Raw genomic sequence first — 14,160 nt, forward strand, 5'->3', positions numbered from 1 at the left:
GGGCCCGGGCGATCTGTTTGCGCTCCCTGTTGCCCGTGGCTGCCGACCCGCCCCGCGTCCGCTGTCTCCGCGCCGGTGCTGGGGACAGCTGCTCCAGCAGCGCTTTGTGCCCCTGCCTCTGCAAAACGCCCTGCCAGCACGGGGGCAGGGCCAGTGCCAGACCCACTCCGCAGAGTTTTGGTCCGCTGGGACCCTCTATAACTGGTGAGCAACAATTTGTTACTGTCGACGCGCGGGAGAGCAGTGATCTGTAATGAAAACCTTGCGAGCAAAGTAAAATGTTCTTCTGCCCTGTGAACAGCAGCAGGGGAGCAGAAGAAAGGTGCTGAATTGATAGTGTTTTCAAGATTTGCACATCTTTACTCATGAATTTCAAGATCAAGACAACAATTTTGGTATGATTTACTTGCCGATTACACTTGAAACTGCTAGGTCCACCATATAAAGTTGTTTGGTTTGTTATTACAGTGATTTATTTTGTAATTTTCATTTAGGTGTAGTTCAGTAGATTTTCTAAAGTAGTGTGCAAACTTGCTACAGAATGTGAAAAGCCAGCTGGCAAAAACACCATGTTAAAAATACATATTACAGGTTTGCCAGGAATCTTTCATCTTTGACATATATGGAAACTAGGCCAAACATAACTTCCATATGTTTTTTTGCGTGTTTTTCAATTACCAAACTACAACAATGCTTTTATAGATGGTTTGAGGCTGTCTGAATTGGGAGATGGATTTGATTCTTTAGTGCCGAAACACAGTAGGATACCACACCATCCTGATATGCAGATCTTTTGTATTTCTTCATGTCTCTTTTTACTTTTTTAAGATAAAACACAAAAAAATTATCCTGAAAAATGGAATTCACATTCCTCTTTATACACTGATTGATTCATTTTAGATCTTCTCCTTATAGCTATGAGATAGGAACAGTTTATATGGGGGAAGCACTTTAATAAATATGTCGACCATTGAGCTACTAGTGTCTTTATCTCATGTTTTTAACCACTACTGATGTATGCCAGCCACTTCAGGTTCATTGTGTACAGATTACTGAACATACAGATATTCAAGGCAATATGATGTAAGAATGCTAAGATGCTTAGGCTAGTAACAGTATTTTCACATGAGAGTTGAATAAATAAATGAATAATGAAAATATGGGTCTGTGTGTAGAAAAAGTTGCACTGCATTCACAAACTCAGCGTCTAGAAAAGTAGGAAAGAATTGTTTCCAGTTTTCTGGAACATAAACTTGCAGGGACTGATGTAAGTGTATCCTTTGGTAACTGGTCAGTAGAATTTATTGGATCCTATTGTTTAAAGAAATAAGCATTTAAAGCTTGTGCTACATTACACATCTAAGTAGTTTTGAGTTAAGTCACTTCATATTTCTGCAACACTAGAGAGGTTGACCATCTTCCTTCTTTATTTCCCATAGAGGAAATGTAAGTATTTTAATTTGCCTTGCTAATTCTTACTCCACATATAAATTATCTTGGTTTTGTTCTTCAAATTAATCAAAAGATGTAGTTTCTTATGGTAAACCATGTACAAAAAATATTTTGATTTTTTAAAATGTGTATAATTTAAAATTATTAATTTGTGACGCACATTTGTTTTCCCATCAGCTTCACCACATTTTGCTATACGTCCAGACCTAATCTTTGGCGTTTTCTATCTCTTGACACCCATACTCTTGAGTCTTGACTTCAAGACTTGAGCAACTTTAACTTTCACTTCAGCCTGTGAACAGCTAATTATTGCATCTAACTAAATAGGGACCTTCCCATGACCTGTTTCTCTTGCTGCTTGTAATCTCAGATACCGCAGGCAACCTTCCATAAGGGAGCAGGTAACCTGAAGTCTCTTCCTTTTGTTTTAGCACTGGTGTGTGTCTCTTGCCTAATCTCAGAGCAGCCCTCCCTTCAGCCAAAGAAGGCTAGACACAGCTTGCTGTGAAGCCTGACAACTTCATTCTATGTGTCAGCCTAAAGGGAATAAAACAAGAGCAATGAAATGTGTTTTCTACTTCCAGAGTCTGTAGCTTCTGGCACTCACTGCTACAGGAGTAAAGGCGGAGTGGTAGCACAGCTGGCCTGGCTCAGGTCCCGTGGTTTTACTCTTAAGAGCAAATGTTTCTTGTGCAAACTTGTCCCAGCGTATTTTAAAACCCATTTAGAAACTGCAGTGTTAAAACTACTTTCATCTTAGAACTCATTTCAATCCCTTTTTCAAGTGACAGAGCTGACCCAGCAGACGTTAAAGGGCTGTGTTTTGTTGCTTACAGGGGCCTGGATTTGAAGATATCCTGGCTTCATGTCCCTGAGCTTGGCAAAAGCATTTACTTTTATCATCTTAAAGTAGACTGTCTCTCTGGTACAATTTCATTCTGAACAGCAAAAAAGCTTATATTGTTCTTCATTATAGCTGTAAAAGGGGTCATGAAAGTGAAATATGGATAGACAGATCCAACTCTCAACCTATCATCTATTTATTTGTGCATTGTATGCTCTTAGGGCAAAACACTATTAAAAGTGATGGCTGCCTTTGAGAACTTCATCCTTAACCCCCAGGGCCAGACATATAGCAGGGCCTTTCATAACCAAGGGCTGACAACCTCAATGGCAACCCAGGGTGATCTTGGATCTAAAATGTCTTAGATCAGACCATTTTAGAAATCAGCATCCTTAGCCCTTTATTCCTCCCTCTTTAAAGTGAGAATAATGAGATTTTTAACCATGGTTTGATATCTGCTAATCATGAGGGTTGGTGTTTATTTTTAATAAAAGCACAAGGTAGTTTTTAAAAAATGTAGAATTCCAGTTCAGAAGCAGAACAGTGTATCTCGTGTGTAGATGATGCAATGGCAACCATGGCCAACTTCATTTTTTGCATTAGTAGAAGAAAGAAAATAGGAAAGCACGTATCATTTTGATCTAATGTTTGCCTGAAGAGCATAGAGAGGCTGCAGCTGCTCATCCTTCAGCAAAGGAGCTTGCACCCACTTTGTAGGTATAAACAACAGTGATCTCTGTTTCTGTAGGAAGTACAGGGCATTGCTTTGTGATATTTGTGCAGCTCTATGCACTCAGTCATTACCAGTCAACATGACTGTTCATACTGTAAAAATAATCTCCTGTCTGTTTTTAAAGGTGCATAAAATTTTTGCACTGCAGTAGCAAAATTGTGCAATGCTGGCATAAATAATCTGTTCTGACAGGCCCTCAGGGAGTAACTCCTGTAGACAGGATGTGTGAGTATTATCCTGGGATGATCTGATGCACTGGTAACTGCACTGTAACAATGGAAGCATGAGATGGGCCTCAAGTACAGTACCATGGGCAGGCTCAGCTGGGTTGGTAAGGTAATGCAGCTCAATTTCCAAACCAAAGGCAAAGAAACTAATAGTCAGTGTAGAGGACCATCTGTTAGACAGACAGAATTCCCTGTGTTGTATTAAGAAAACCTTTGGTAAGAGACATCCTGAACCTTAAGTGAAATCTTTGGTGTTTTTCATTTCTTACTTTGCTCTGCAATCATTTGTAATAATAATCTCTTATAGCACAATTGGTGCTATATGCATACATCAGTAAGAAATCACACTTTCATGATGCTGACTCATAGCCATTTAGAAGGGAAGACTCATTAAGGGAGTGCAAATTATCCACACTGTCCAAAGGAGATTGTTCTTTATGTTTTGGAATCAGGATGTGAGCAGCTATCCCTCTTCCCCGCTGCTCTTGGCAGCATCCTTCAGGATGCAGACAGAAGTTTGTTTCAACAGCCCTGTAGGACAGAATGACAATCTTGTTCTCCTGGCCTTTGTCTGCCCTAGGCAGACACACATCAGCTGGTGTACACATTTCTTACCTGTATTTAGGTGTTGCAAGACATCTGACTGTGTACCTGGTTGTGACACATGGTTGTGGCTGCTCACAAGGACAACAGCTTCTGAACATTCTGTATGAACCTTTAGTTGCTGCAGATCAGCCTTAAAGTTGGACTTGTGTTAGGCAATGCACAAGAATATTTTAGGGCACTGAATACTGCATCAAAACGCACCCTTATGGTGCAAAGTGCTGCAGGCATGTGATTTGAATGTGCTTAAAAAGTATTCCAGTTTTTATTGGTTTTGAGTGTATTCTATCCACACCAGTCCCCCCCAGACAATGTAAAGCCAGTATAAATAACAAACTCTGTACTCTGGATAATTCACCAGAAGTGCCATCATGTGCTCCTGCCTGGTAGATGATCCAGTGCCACACAAATCAAATGGTAATAATCTTGTCAGCGTGTCCTTATTAAAGCTGAAATTTCTTAATTGTCTGAGTTTCACTTCTGTCTGACATACATATGAGCACAAAGAAATCTAATATTTACCACCACAGCTGTTTTCTACCTCCTTCCCCATCTGCAGCCCCCCAGGGACACCATTCAAATATCTCTTGTGTAAACAGCAGTTGGCAAAAATCCTGAAGTCCCTTCTACAGCAGATATGACATCACTGTGACACACATATCTTGAATTTCTTCAAAAAATTATTGGCAAAAAATCCTGAAATCCCCTCTACAGCAGCTATGACATCACTGTGACACACATATCTTGAGTTTCTTCAAAAAATTATTTCCTCCAGGTAATGTTCGCCAAGGAAACTGAGCAAGATGAGGGTGTTCCTGGAGGGCCTTACTCATCTCTGGCTGAAGACAGCCTCAGTCTTTGTGTTGGCTGCAGGGGATGAAGGTGAGTAGTTACAGGCTGAGCCTGGCCCTACCCCTGGTGATCCCCAGGGGAGGCCCAGTGGTCCTTTTGCTCTCTGGGGACTTGTTAATGAGATTTTCCGAATGCAAGACCTGTGCAGTTATTCCTTATTGCTCACATTCCCAGCTAAAGGAGAACCACCACGTGGGGATGGGCTGAGGCCAGGCAGCAGCGCTGTCTCTCAGGTAAAGACTCGTCTGGCAGCAGCTCCCCCAGGACAGCGCTGGGTCCCAGCTGCAGCCTCCCTCCCCATGGCACTGCTTGGAGACCTCTGCCTTGGCTGCACTGACTCCACATCATTCCCTAACCCCGACAGCCAGACCTCCTGGTGGTGGGGTCTTCTCAGGACCTTTATAAAATGGGCATTGTTTTTACAGCTGGTCTGCACAAATAAGATGAATTCTAGTATTTTCTTTCAATCTGTGTCATCTAAAGTTTCCAATACCACTTGAAAAGGAAATGCCGCTTGACCAGCAATCTGGTCCTTATCTCAGCTGCTCGGTCTCTGCACCCAAAATTTAAGTTTCAATCAATTTAGTCTTGGATGCCTTTCCAACTTCAGATAAATCAGAGCTTTGTGTACTTAACAGCTTTCAGAAAATATCTGCAATTAAATATGATACTTTGAATTTGTTTCAAAATACCTGACTTGGTATGGCACAGTTCCAAAGATAATTTAATTAGGGTTTTTCTTTCTGTGACAGTACCTGGGAAGAAAATGCTGAAACTTTCTTCTCCGAAGTGGCTCCCACTGAAATCAATGGAGCAAACTCAGAGGTACAGTCTGCTGAAGGCATCCCTTTTCTTTCCACAGACCAAATCTAAATACAGGGCCATTGGCTGATCATCTCTGCTAAGAGTTCTAAAAAGGAGTATGTCTTATAATCTTTTGTTTTCTAGTCAGTGGCTTGAGCCTGCCCATGTGAGTGGTGGTTTGATGTCATTCATGAGAACCATCAGTTGTCAGTTCTGGCAAAATCTGAATAAACTTTGTTGCTTTTTAATCTGAAATGACAGCAAAAGGTTTTGTGATAAAAATCTCCACCTGCAGATGTGCAGGGTGTTATCATCATCAGTTGCAATGAGCTGTCAGAATATAACCCTCAATGACAATATCAGGTGAAGAGATAAAGTTATAACTGTCATATACTGAAAGTTCTGTTGATGTAAGGACCAACATTCCTGATGACCTCAAAAGAAGGAAAAAAATTATCTTGTTCTGAACAGAAGATGGTGAAAGCATTAACCTAAAGAGCAGTGTCATAGTGAATGAAAACCAAAATTCATGGTACTTAATTTCTTTTAAAAGTCACTTCAGGCAGGTGTTCCACCAGTTCTACTATCATAGCCAAGTTGAAATTCTCTCAGCAGACAGTCCTTCATCCGTACCAGCAGGAGAAAAGCCATGTTAGTAGTAGGTAGGTTTGCAAATATCCATTTAAAAAATAGAAATGTGCAGGGAAGACCTCTTTCTTTTGGCTAACTTATGCTGCAAGTTTCATCTGGGTTTGGATTTGTATATACAAAAAAGTAGAGTTAACATTTTCAGAATATCCCCAGGGTCCTAGTTTTTAACTTTTCTTTAAATGGGTAAACATCTCTGACTATACAGTGTCCAGTGTAGCAGCATGGTGAGGACAGGCTGCTTGTGACTAATTAACACCCATTTGCAGAATTTCTGGGGCCACTAAGGCAAGCAGAAAATTATATCCTACCTTATATTTGGAATGGTCTAAGGCATGCCTCCAGTGTGGCATTAGCTTCCCACAGAGTATTTTCTCTGGTGGAAAATATCTGGATGTTAAATATTCCATATGCAATCACCTGATGACAAGCAAATATAAATTTTCCAATTGAAAAATATCAAATTTTACAAATATTTTACAAATATTCCAATGGTTGAAAAAAAAAAAACAAAAAACAAAAAAAAAAAACAAAAAAAAAAAACACAAAAAAAAAAACCACCACGAAAACCAGGAGAGTTTTAGTCTGCTCTGGTCTTATCAGAAATTAAACTTTGTAAAAATAATACCAGGAAGATGTCTAAGAATCATTTGGCATGTTAATTGAACACTACCAACAAGATCCAAGAAGTCATTCCAGCTTGACTGCATCATCACAGCTGATACATTATTCTTAGGTTATAGAATGGGGTTTTTTTGAGGATTTCTCCATTTTTCAGTCTCTCCTTTAAGTGTGGGTCATGCTGGCAGCCTCTGTGAAGTTGCTGCTTTTTTACACTTATAATAATTATTTGGGATTTAATGTTTGATTTGTTTTCCCCTCTGCTCCTTCCCAGACATAGTATTCCCCAAATAAATAATTTGCTGTTAAAGAAGACGTTACATAGTTGCAACATGCTGCATCTATCCCAACTTCAACTTAAAAATATAATTCTAATGTAGTATCTCTTACAGGTGATTTTCCTCCTAATTTACATCTGCATTTGCTCCACCTCCAATACTCACTGAACACTGAAAGCATCATATTAAGAAAGCCTAAAGAAGCCATATTTATCACATTTTTCTGTCTATAAAATATTTAATCTTCAACAAATGATGCTTTTCTATTCCATTTCTTACATTCCTTGAGATGCATGGCTCATCACTCATAGTTGTCATTGTGTTTTGATCTGGATTATTTAAAGAGCACCGATTAAATCCCTACATGCCTTTATTGGCATACTGTCATTTCTGGTACGCTCAGAAGTTTTCTTTTCTTCCTGGGCACTTTGGGTAATGCCAATGGCAGAAAGGCTTATTGGAAGAAGGATGCATGGCTGAAAACAAGACCAGGGCCCACACATCACACAGACAGCAGGATCATCTGCCAAGGTTCCAGAGTAAAGGTTACATATTATAAGAGCTTTTATCAACACTTCTTATCAGGAGAACTCATAGGTCATTCCATTATTATTTTAAAGTTAATCTATCAGATTCCAGAAAATAGTGGCAGAATTGCCACATTTTTCCATGTTCCTGGGAAGTAAAGCAATTCAGGGTTTTAGATTTCTTCCTACCTCCTCACCAGGGCAGGTCGAATCTTTGATCTCTGGATGGGAAAAATGCAGATTTTATGGCATGAGTTTCTCTGAAGACATGAATGCTGACTTTCTTTTCAGTATTGGCCTGAATCCATTAAACCATACATGAATGCACAATACTAGAAAATTTCCACTGCAGTCTGTTCTGTGGCTGAATCAGTGCAGAAAGATTGAAGTCAACAATTATTTCTGTTGTGTTTTGGTCAATAAATCTGCTGCTCCAGATTCATTCCTGGTACAACTCCAACACTGCAATGTGGATAGATGCTGTATTTTTTAATTTCCCTGAATTAAATTGTCTAACCAAAAAGATGACCAATCTTCAAAAGTACTTTGCTTAAGCAAGGCTGAAAATGCCATTTAACAAAGGCAAATTTTAATTGAAAAGAATTTAAATTTAAAATTTACTGCAGGTTTGCTGACAACTAATTGTCGCATCCATCAATTCTGTGTTAAGACAATAATCATAAATCAAAGTGAAATACAAGATCTGTTAAATAAAGCTACTTAGAAACACTTAATTTTTTGGATACACCTTCCAGGGCTTCTAGGCAATGCATGGACTGTTGACAACTGTATGATGACTTGGGCAGACGAAGGAATGGCAGTGGGTGAGAATTGCCCGATTGAAGAGCTCCTCGATTGTTGTGTTTTATTACTGCGTTGCCTCTGGCTTCAAGACCCAGGCAGAGCCAGCTGGAGTGGGCAGGCAAATTTAGAGATGTTAGTTAGCTCAAGCCTTTGGCATTTTCTTTCACCAAAGTCAAGGGTATCCTCTGCAGTCTTCGAAGGGCTGCTGTGTGGTTTGGAGATGAAAGATAAAACTGACCACAGTGTAATGATTAATAACGTAGGACATGGTGCTTTAGAAAGCATACTCTGATGTTTTGTTTTGTTTTGTTTTCACGAAAGGGTGTGGAAACCACCGTCTGCGCTGCCGAGGGGACTCAGCACGGTGGGACTGTCACCACTAGGTGGCAGGAATTTGATGCGGCGGAAAACGTCTCAAAAAATGCCGAACACTTCGTGCCTTGGGAACAGCGGCCATCCAGCAAGTGGGAAGGCTACCACCGCCCCAGCGCCCCGCTAGCCATCAGCGCGGGACTCGTCCGGAGAGCCCACCTCATCCTGGTTTGCACAACAGCCTTCTGAATAATGGCAGAAGGAGGATGTGTTTGGAACAGAACCTCAGTGGTGCCTCCTCCCCCCAAGCAAAAGGAAAACCCATTGCTAATAAGTAAGGGGTTTTTCTCTATTTCTGCAGCATTTAAAGTATTTTAAGTACAAGTTGTTTTTTTGATTCCACTTGGAGCTGCAGTGATGTGGACAGCTAGGACCACATAATAAAAATAAGGTTAGCTGGCTGCCGTCGTGGTCCCATTCCCCTTGGCTGTGGCCACACAGCTCATTCAGTGCCACCTTGTGTTTTGCCCAAGGTTTAAAGTGAGGTTTCTCAGCAGCGCTTTTCCCCCAGGTCAGCACTGACCCTGCACCGCAGCCCTGGGGAGAGCTGCTCTCATGCCGTCCTCTGAGCAGATTGTCAACCTGGAAGACTCCAAATTATTGCTCTCCAAATACGTATTAGAGATCCCAAGATAATTCCAGTTAAAACAATGATCCTCAAGGTTTCTTTTGGGATATGCACTCTGGAATACTGCTGATTTCTTATTCAGATTTGCCAGAATCTAATACGTTCCTTTAAGCAGCATTTCTAGGCAAATATGGTAATTGATTTCTCCTAAAATTCAGAAAATCTGGCCTTGCTATTTATGAAAAAGGAGAATAAGAGCCACAGAAATACATTTTAGTTGGTTTTGCAAGTCTTGATTAAGCTTCTGTAACAATTTATTTCTACATTATAGATGTAGAAGGCACTTTAAAGGGAGAGAATATCTGCTTTAAATGTGGTATCATATATGCAGAAGGCACTCAAAACAAAGAAAATGGAAGGTCTTTGTACTAAAGCACCTATGCTTTAAATGAGATTAAGTGCAGGATAAGATGACAATAAACAAAAGGCTGGATGAAAAGCTGGCAGTGGTGAACAGTCAGACTTAATAATATGACCATATCTTATTTCCTCCTCAGATTTTTGAATACAGTAAATTTATTGTAATAGGATTTCTGGACAGCATCCACTTGAAAGCCTGCACAGAGGTTAGCAACAGAAGACTGCAGAAAAAATTGAGGCATGTCAAAAGATTTTAAGGAAGTCTGAGGCTCCAGGAAGAAAAAAGATCAGAGACTGTTCCTTTAAAAATAGGTTTAACAATTCTAATTTCTTACACAGACAGCATACTTTAATATATTATTCTAAGTTCCTGAGTCATTTGTGTCAAATGTGAATTTGGTTTGGTTTCCTGGAAGTGTGATGCTACACCCAAACATTAGTCAGGAGGTTATGCACATGAAGCCAGTCAGAAACTGCAGGGGCAAGAAAGAGTTCCTTACTGGAAACTTGATTTTTTTGGCAGAAAACAAATTTCTCAATTTTGGCCAATGAGGTAAGAAAAGGGGGAAATACGCTTTTATATATAACATAGAGGAAATAAACTATTTCTGAGAAAAACCTTCATTTTGCTAAAACCTTAGTTTTCATTAGTACAAGCTTCAATCATCAATTCTCAAACATTTCTAAGGCATTTTGTGTATTCTCACATTGCAAATCCCTTGCCTGAGAAGTACTACAATTTACATGCAGTTGTCAATTATATGCCATTTAGCAACAGATTTGTTGTGGATACTTAGAAACCCTGAAGCTTGAAGCTTGCACAGGGCAGGAGCTTGCTCAAGGGCCTTTGCTTGTAGCAGGATTTCAGCTCAAGTGGAAATGTTTCCTATTCCCCTGTCTGTGGAACAGAGCTTGGTCTCACCCTATTTCCCATTGGAAGTACCAAGCCTTTGTGAGACATCCAGTTTTCCTTGGTTCCATGGCAGTGACAGGGGCACAACAGATGCAGGAAACAGCCCAGAGAGTAGATCTTGAAACAGTACCTGAAGGGTGAATTACTGGGACTCAGTATTTGAAAAATAAGGAAAACTAAATCTAAAAAAAAATTAAGAAACAAAAACAAAAAACAACCTGCCAGTTTACATTAGAGATGCACAATTAAAACTGTGCCAATTCAAAATATCCAATATTCAATATTCACACTCTTCGTTTCTAAAGAGGGGTGGGAATTTGCACTGTTTCGCAGACAATTGGTGTGTGCTATTTCTGAGATCAAAAGAAAGAGAGACACTCTTTGCATCCAGACCCTGGAAAGTGCAGCCCTGGACTGCCTCATAAAAATCTGCTTTTCCCCTTTCCAGCCTCACCCTTCACATGCCCCAATCCGGAGTGCACAAAAATACAGCATTTCTATTCTGCTCGGCATTCCTAAGCAAAGTGGCACATTTGTTAGTGTTGGTCCTATTACAGTTGGATCTGTGTTACAATGAAAGGAACTAATTTTGACCAAATCTTCCTAGGACAATAGCTGGGCTTATTAGATCTTTTGTCTGTTACAGCTAAAAATCTATCTAGAGATCAGCAACTGGAAATCTGCTGTCCTAGAAGAAGCAGTAGGATCATTAGTGTTTTATATTCCTGAAGGAAAGTGTTTTCTTAGGTCAAAACGTTGCATGATAGTGCTGTTTAAGGTGCTACACCAAACATCTGTACTCATTTCCATTAACTGCGAGTACGCTGGATCAGTATTCAAACGTGACAATTTGTTCTTTGCGATACCACCAACATGTAAAAGTTCTCTCTAAAACCTGGGTGGTTAATGTGAACCAGGCATTTTTAAATAGATCAGCTGGCCCACCCATGATTATAAGCCTGAACATAAGGCAGCATGTTTTACAAGGTCAGTTCCAATTAAAGCTCCTCTCCCAACCCAAATATCTTTAATCTCCAAAGACTACTTGTATGCATCATTTCACTTATGCAAGTCTGTTTTGTGATTACATCCAATTACTTCTCTGCCCACGTAGCTTTCTCACCCTCATCCGTCACAGTTACGAGTACACACGTAGGGATGTAAGTGGCCCTAGAGTACTAGCTGCTTTCCTCAGGTGCTCCTTTGTAAGGCAGCCTTCACAATGTGATTTAATACTTGAGAACAAGCTGGCATGTGGGGAAAGCGGAAGGAACCGCTCAGATGATGATGCTTAGTAGATCATGTTCCTGCTATTTTAGTTACTAGTTTCACTTTTTCTCTCTACAGTATATTCACAAGCAAAAAGTTGCAGAGTTACTAAAAAGAGCACAGAAGAGAAGTTTTTGATAGCAAAAATAAAATGAGATTTTAGTCTTAAACATGGATTAGTGTCAAAAGTCCTGATCTATACTGGAGGAAGACTCAAACGTCAAGGGTAGATCATCTTGATCTTAATTCTCTGCATGCAAATCTGAAGTAACTCCACAGTTTGTCAAATATTTTGGTGGAAACCTCACTGAGAGCACAGTGTGAATCAAACTGCTCAGTCCAGGACCAAGAATGGAAATTTGTTCCAGCCCATTTTAATTAAAAAATACATTTTAAAAATGTTAATACTTTAACATTTTTAAACCTTATTTTAACAGCAAAGATCAATCGGGACACAGACCATTGTAGTATTTGAACAGAGAAGAATGGCATCTGCCTCCAAACTCTACCACAATATACTGATTTCTTTCTTACTTTTTAACAGGCATAAGAAACGATGGACTTCTGCAATTGTTCTGTGCCAGGAAAGGGGAGTGAGTCTTTCTGATTCAATATTTGAATGCTTTGCATCAGCCCCATAGGACAAAGGAAGGTGGGAAACAGCCAGTCTTTTGACCTGACTGCCCTCTCTCTGGGGAGCTCTTGTCCAGCAGCAAGCTGCCACCTACCCCTTGGTGCATCAGAAGAGGAAAGGTGGTGAGGGAGATGGCCAAGCCTGTGGTCCTCCCATCCCATCTGTCATCCAGTCCAGTGGGACACTCACTCCTCGGGAGAACAGAGTAGCCTTCAGGCTATAACTGGCTTTTCTGAGACATCTCTGCTCAGCTCGGGTGTGCCCAAAAATCAGACCCAGTGGAGTTACACCAGTATGTGTGAGAGCAAATTATGGCCCTTGGCTTTTAAGTTTCATTGTTTTGTGTTGGTGATGCAATATGACTAATTTTTTAGGAATAATAGTGCTACACTCAAATATGATCCTCTCAGAAATAGATTCCTTGCAGGCTTATTAAGGGTAATTGTTTTAGAAAAACAAATGCAATTTGCCTTAGTTCTGAAAGCCAAATGACTTTAAAGTAATAGATACTCCTTTCAAATGATACCATCTTGCTGGTGTATTAGGTGTAGTAGGTGTATTAGGTGTAGTAGGTGTAGCACTATTTGAATAGTGCTTTTGGGCATGCCATTTAACCTCCTCCTCCTCAAAAAAAATCTAAAAACATATTTTATAGCAAAATTATCTCCCTTAAACAGACATTACTGGCTGAGGCCTGGAGTTTGCTATTGTGGAACTGTCAATGCAGTACTATAGAAATAATTGGGATCTGCGTGCTCCCAGTTGCAATTGGGGGTGAGTTATGAAATTCCTCTTCTCTTTCTCTCTGACTATTATGTCAAGTATGTGAATTTCTGGCAAACTTTTCTTTCATTGGCATAGAAAGATGAGAATATCTGTACTAGTTCACCTCACCTGAAACACAAGAGGCCAGAAAGGTTTTGCCTGTGTGTGTCCTCCTACAGGTTCAGTCTCCATGATTTCTACAGGTATACAAATCTAGCCCTGGATGTTAAGCATGGGTTTCCTAGGAAAGCTGGTGATTGGAAGAGCATGAATAAGAGTGTAATAAAATGGCAAATGTTCTGGAACAACATTCACTTCAAGACAGAAGAAATTCCTTTGAATATGGAAATTTTTTTGGGAATGCCTGAAAAATTTTCCATTACCTTTATAGCAGCTGATCTGAAAATTCTGCCTCACTGCTTCCCAGAATTTTTCAATTTGAAAATTTTGTAAGGTCATGTTAGAAAACCAGAGATACTAGTAAAGATACCTTGCTAATTTGGTATAATTATTACATATGCCTACATAATTAATTTAGATTTTGAGGAGAAAAAGAACAAGTGTATACATTTGAATGAAATAATACAGCATATATTTATCATCAAAATTTGCTGCATTGAGTATATTTTTTCTACTTCTTACAGAACATCTCCAAATCATGTCTAATCTCTGCTGGAATTCCTACAATGAATAAATTAGCAGACAAACTATACCTGACGTGTTATCCCCAAAAAACACACTTGTTTGGAGACCATGCCTGTGCTTACTTTGTGCAGGAGCTGCCCATGTCCTGAGGAGTCAGTAGTTACTTGTTATGACTAAGGTA

General features: G+C 39.9%; 1 protein-coding gene across 4 annotated transcripts; it reads left to right on the plus strand.

The window, feature by feature from the left end:
• Positions 1–69: 69 nt before the first annotated feature.
• Positions 70–13,941, plus strand: LOC146763474 (uncharacterized). Of its 4 annotated transcripts, XR_014952198.1 has the most exons (5): positions 70–204; positions 4,635–4,741; positions 5,464–5,536; positions 8,715–9,039; positions 12,480–13,941. XR_014952198.1 is itself a non-coding variant. In XM_085569676.1 (4 exons), exons 2-4 carry the CDS (start codon positions 4,663–4,665, stop codon positions 8,890–8,892), a joined length of 330 nt encoding a protein of 109 aa, XP_085425802.1. In that variant the 5' UTR covers positions 70–204; positions 4,635–4,662; the 3' UTR covers positions 8,893–13,941. The 4 variants fall into 4 exon arrangements, 2 of the variants coding, with proteins under 2 accessions (XP_085425802.1, XP_085425803.1); XM_085569676.1 differs by having other exon boundaries at positions 8,715–13,941; XR_014952199.1 differs by lacking the exon at positions 5,464–5,536 and having other exon boundaries at positions 8,715–13,941.
• The last annotated feature ends 219 nt before the right edge of the window (positions 13,942–14,160 follow it).

This window comes from Lonchura striata, chromosome 1A (assembly GCF_050655825.1).
Source record: "Lonchura striata isolate lonStrDom1 chromosome 1A, ASM5065582v1, whole genome shotgun sequence".
Taxonomy (NCBI): domain Eukaryota; kingdom Metazoa; phylum Chordata; class Aves; order Passeriformes; family Estrildidae; genus Lonchura; species Lonchura striata.

What these genes read in the sequence shown, in the direction of transcription:
- LOC146763474 (XM_085569676.1), top strand. Translation starts at nt 4,663, where the DNA reads ATGAGGGTGTTCCTGGAGGGCCTTACTCATCTCTGGCTGAAGACAGCC. An exon ending in GTTGGCTGCAGGGGATGAAG is followed by an intron (nt 4,742 to 5,463) that starts GTGAGTAGTTAC and finishes TTTCTGTGACAG; the next exon opens with TACCTGGGAAGAAAATGCTG. An exon ending in TCAATGGAGCAAACTCAGAG is followed by an intron (nt 5,537 to 8,714) that starts GTACAGTCTGCT and finishes TTTTCACGAAAG; the next exon opens with GGTGTGGAAACCACCGTCTG.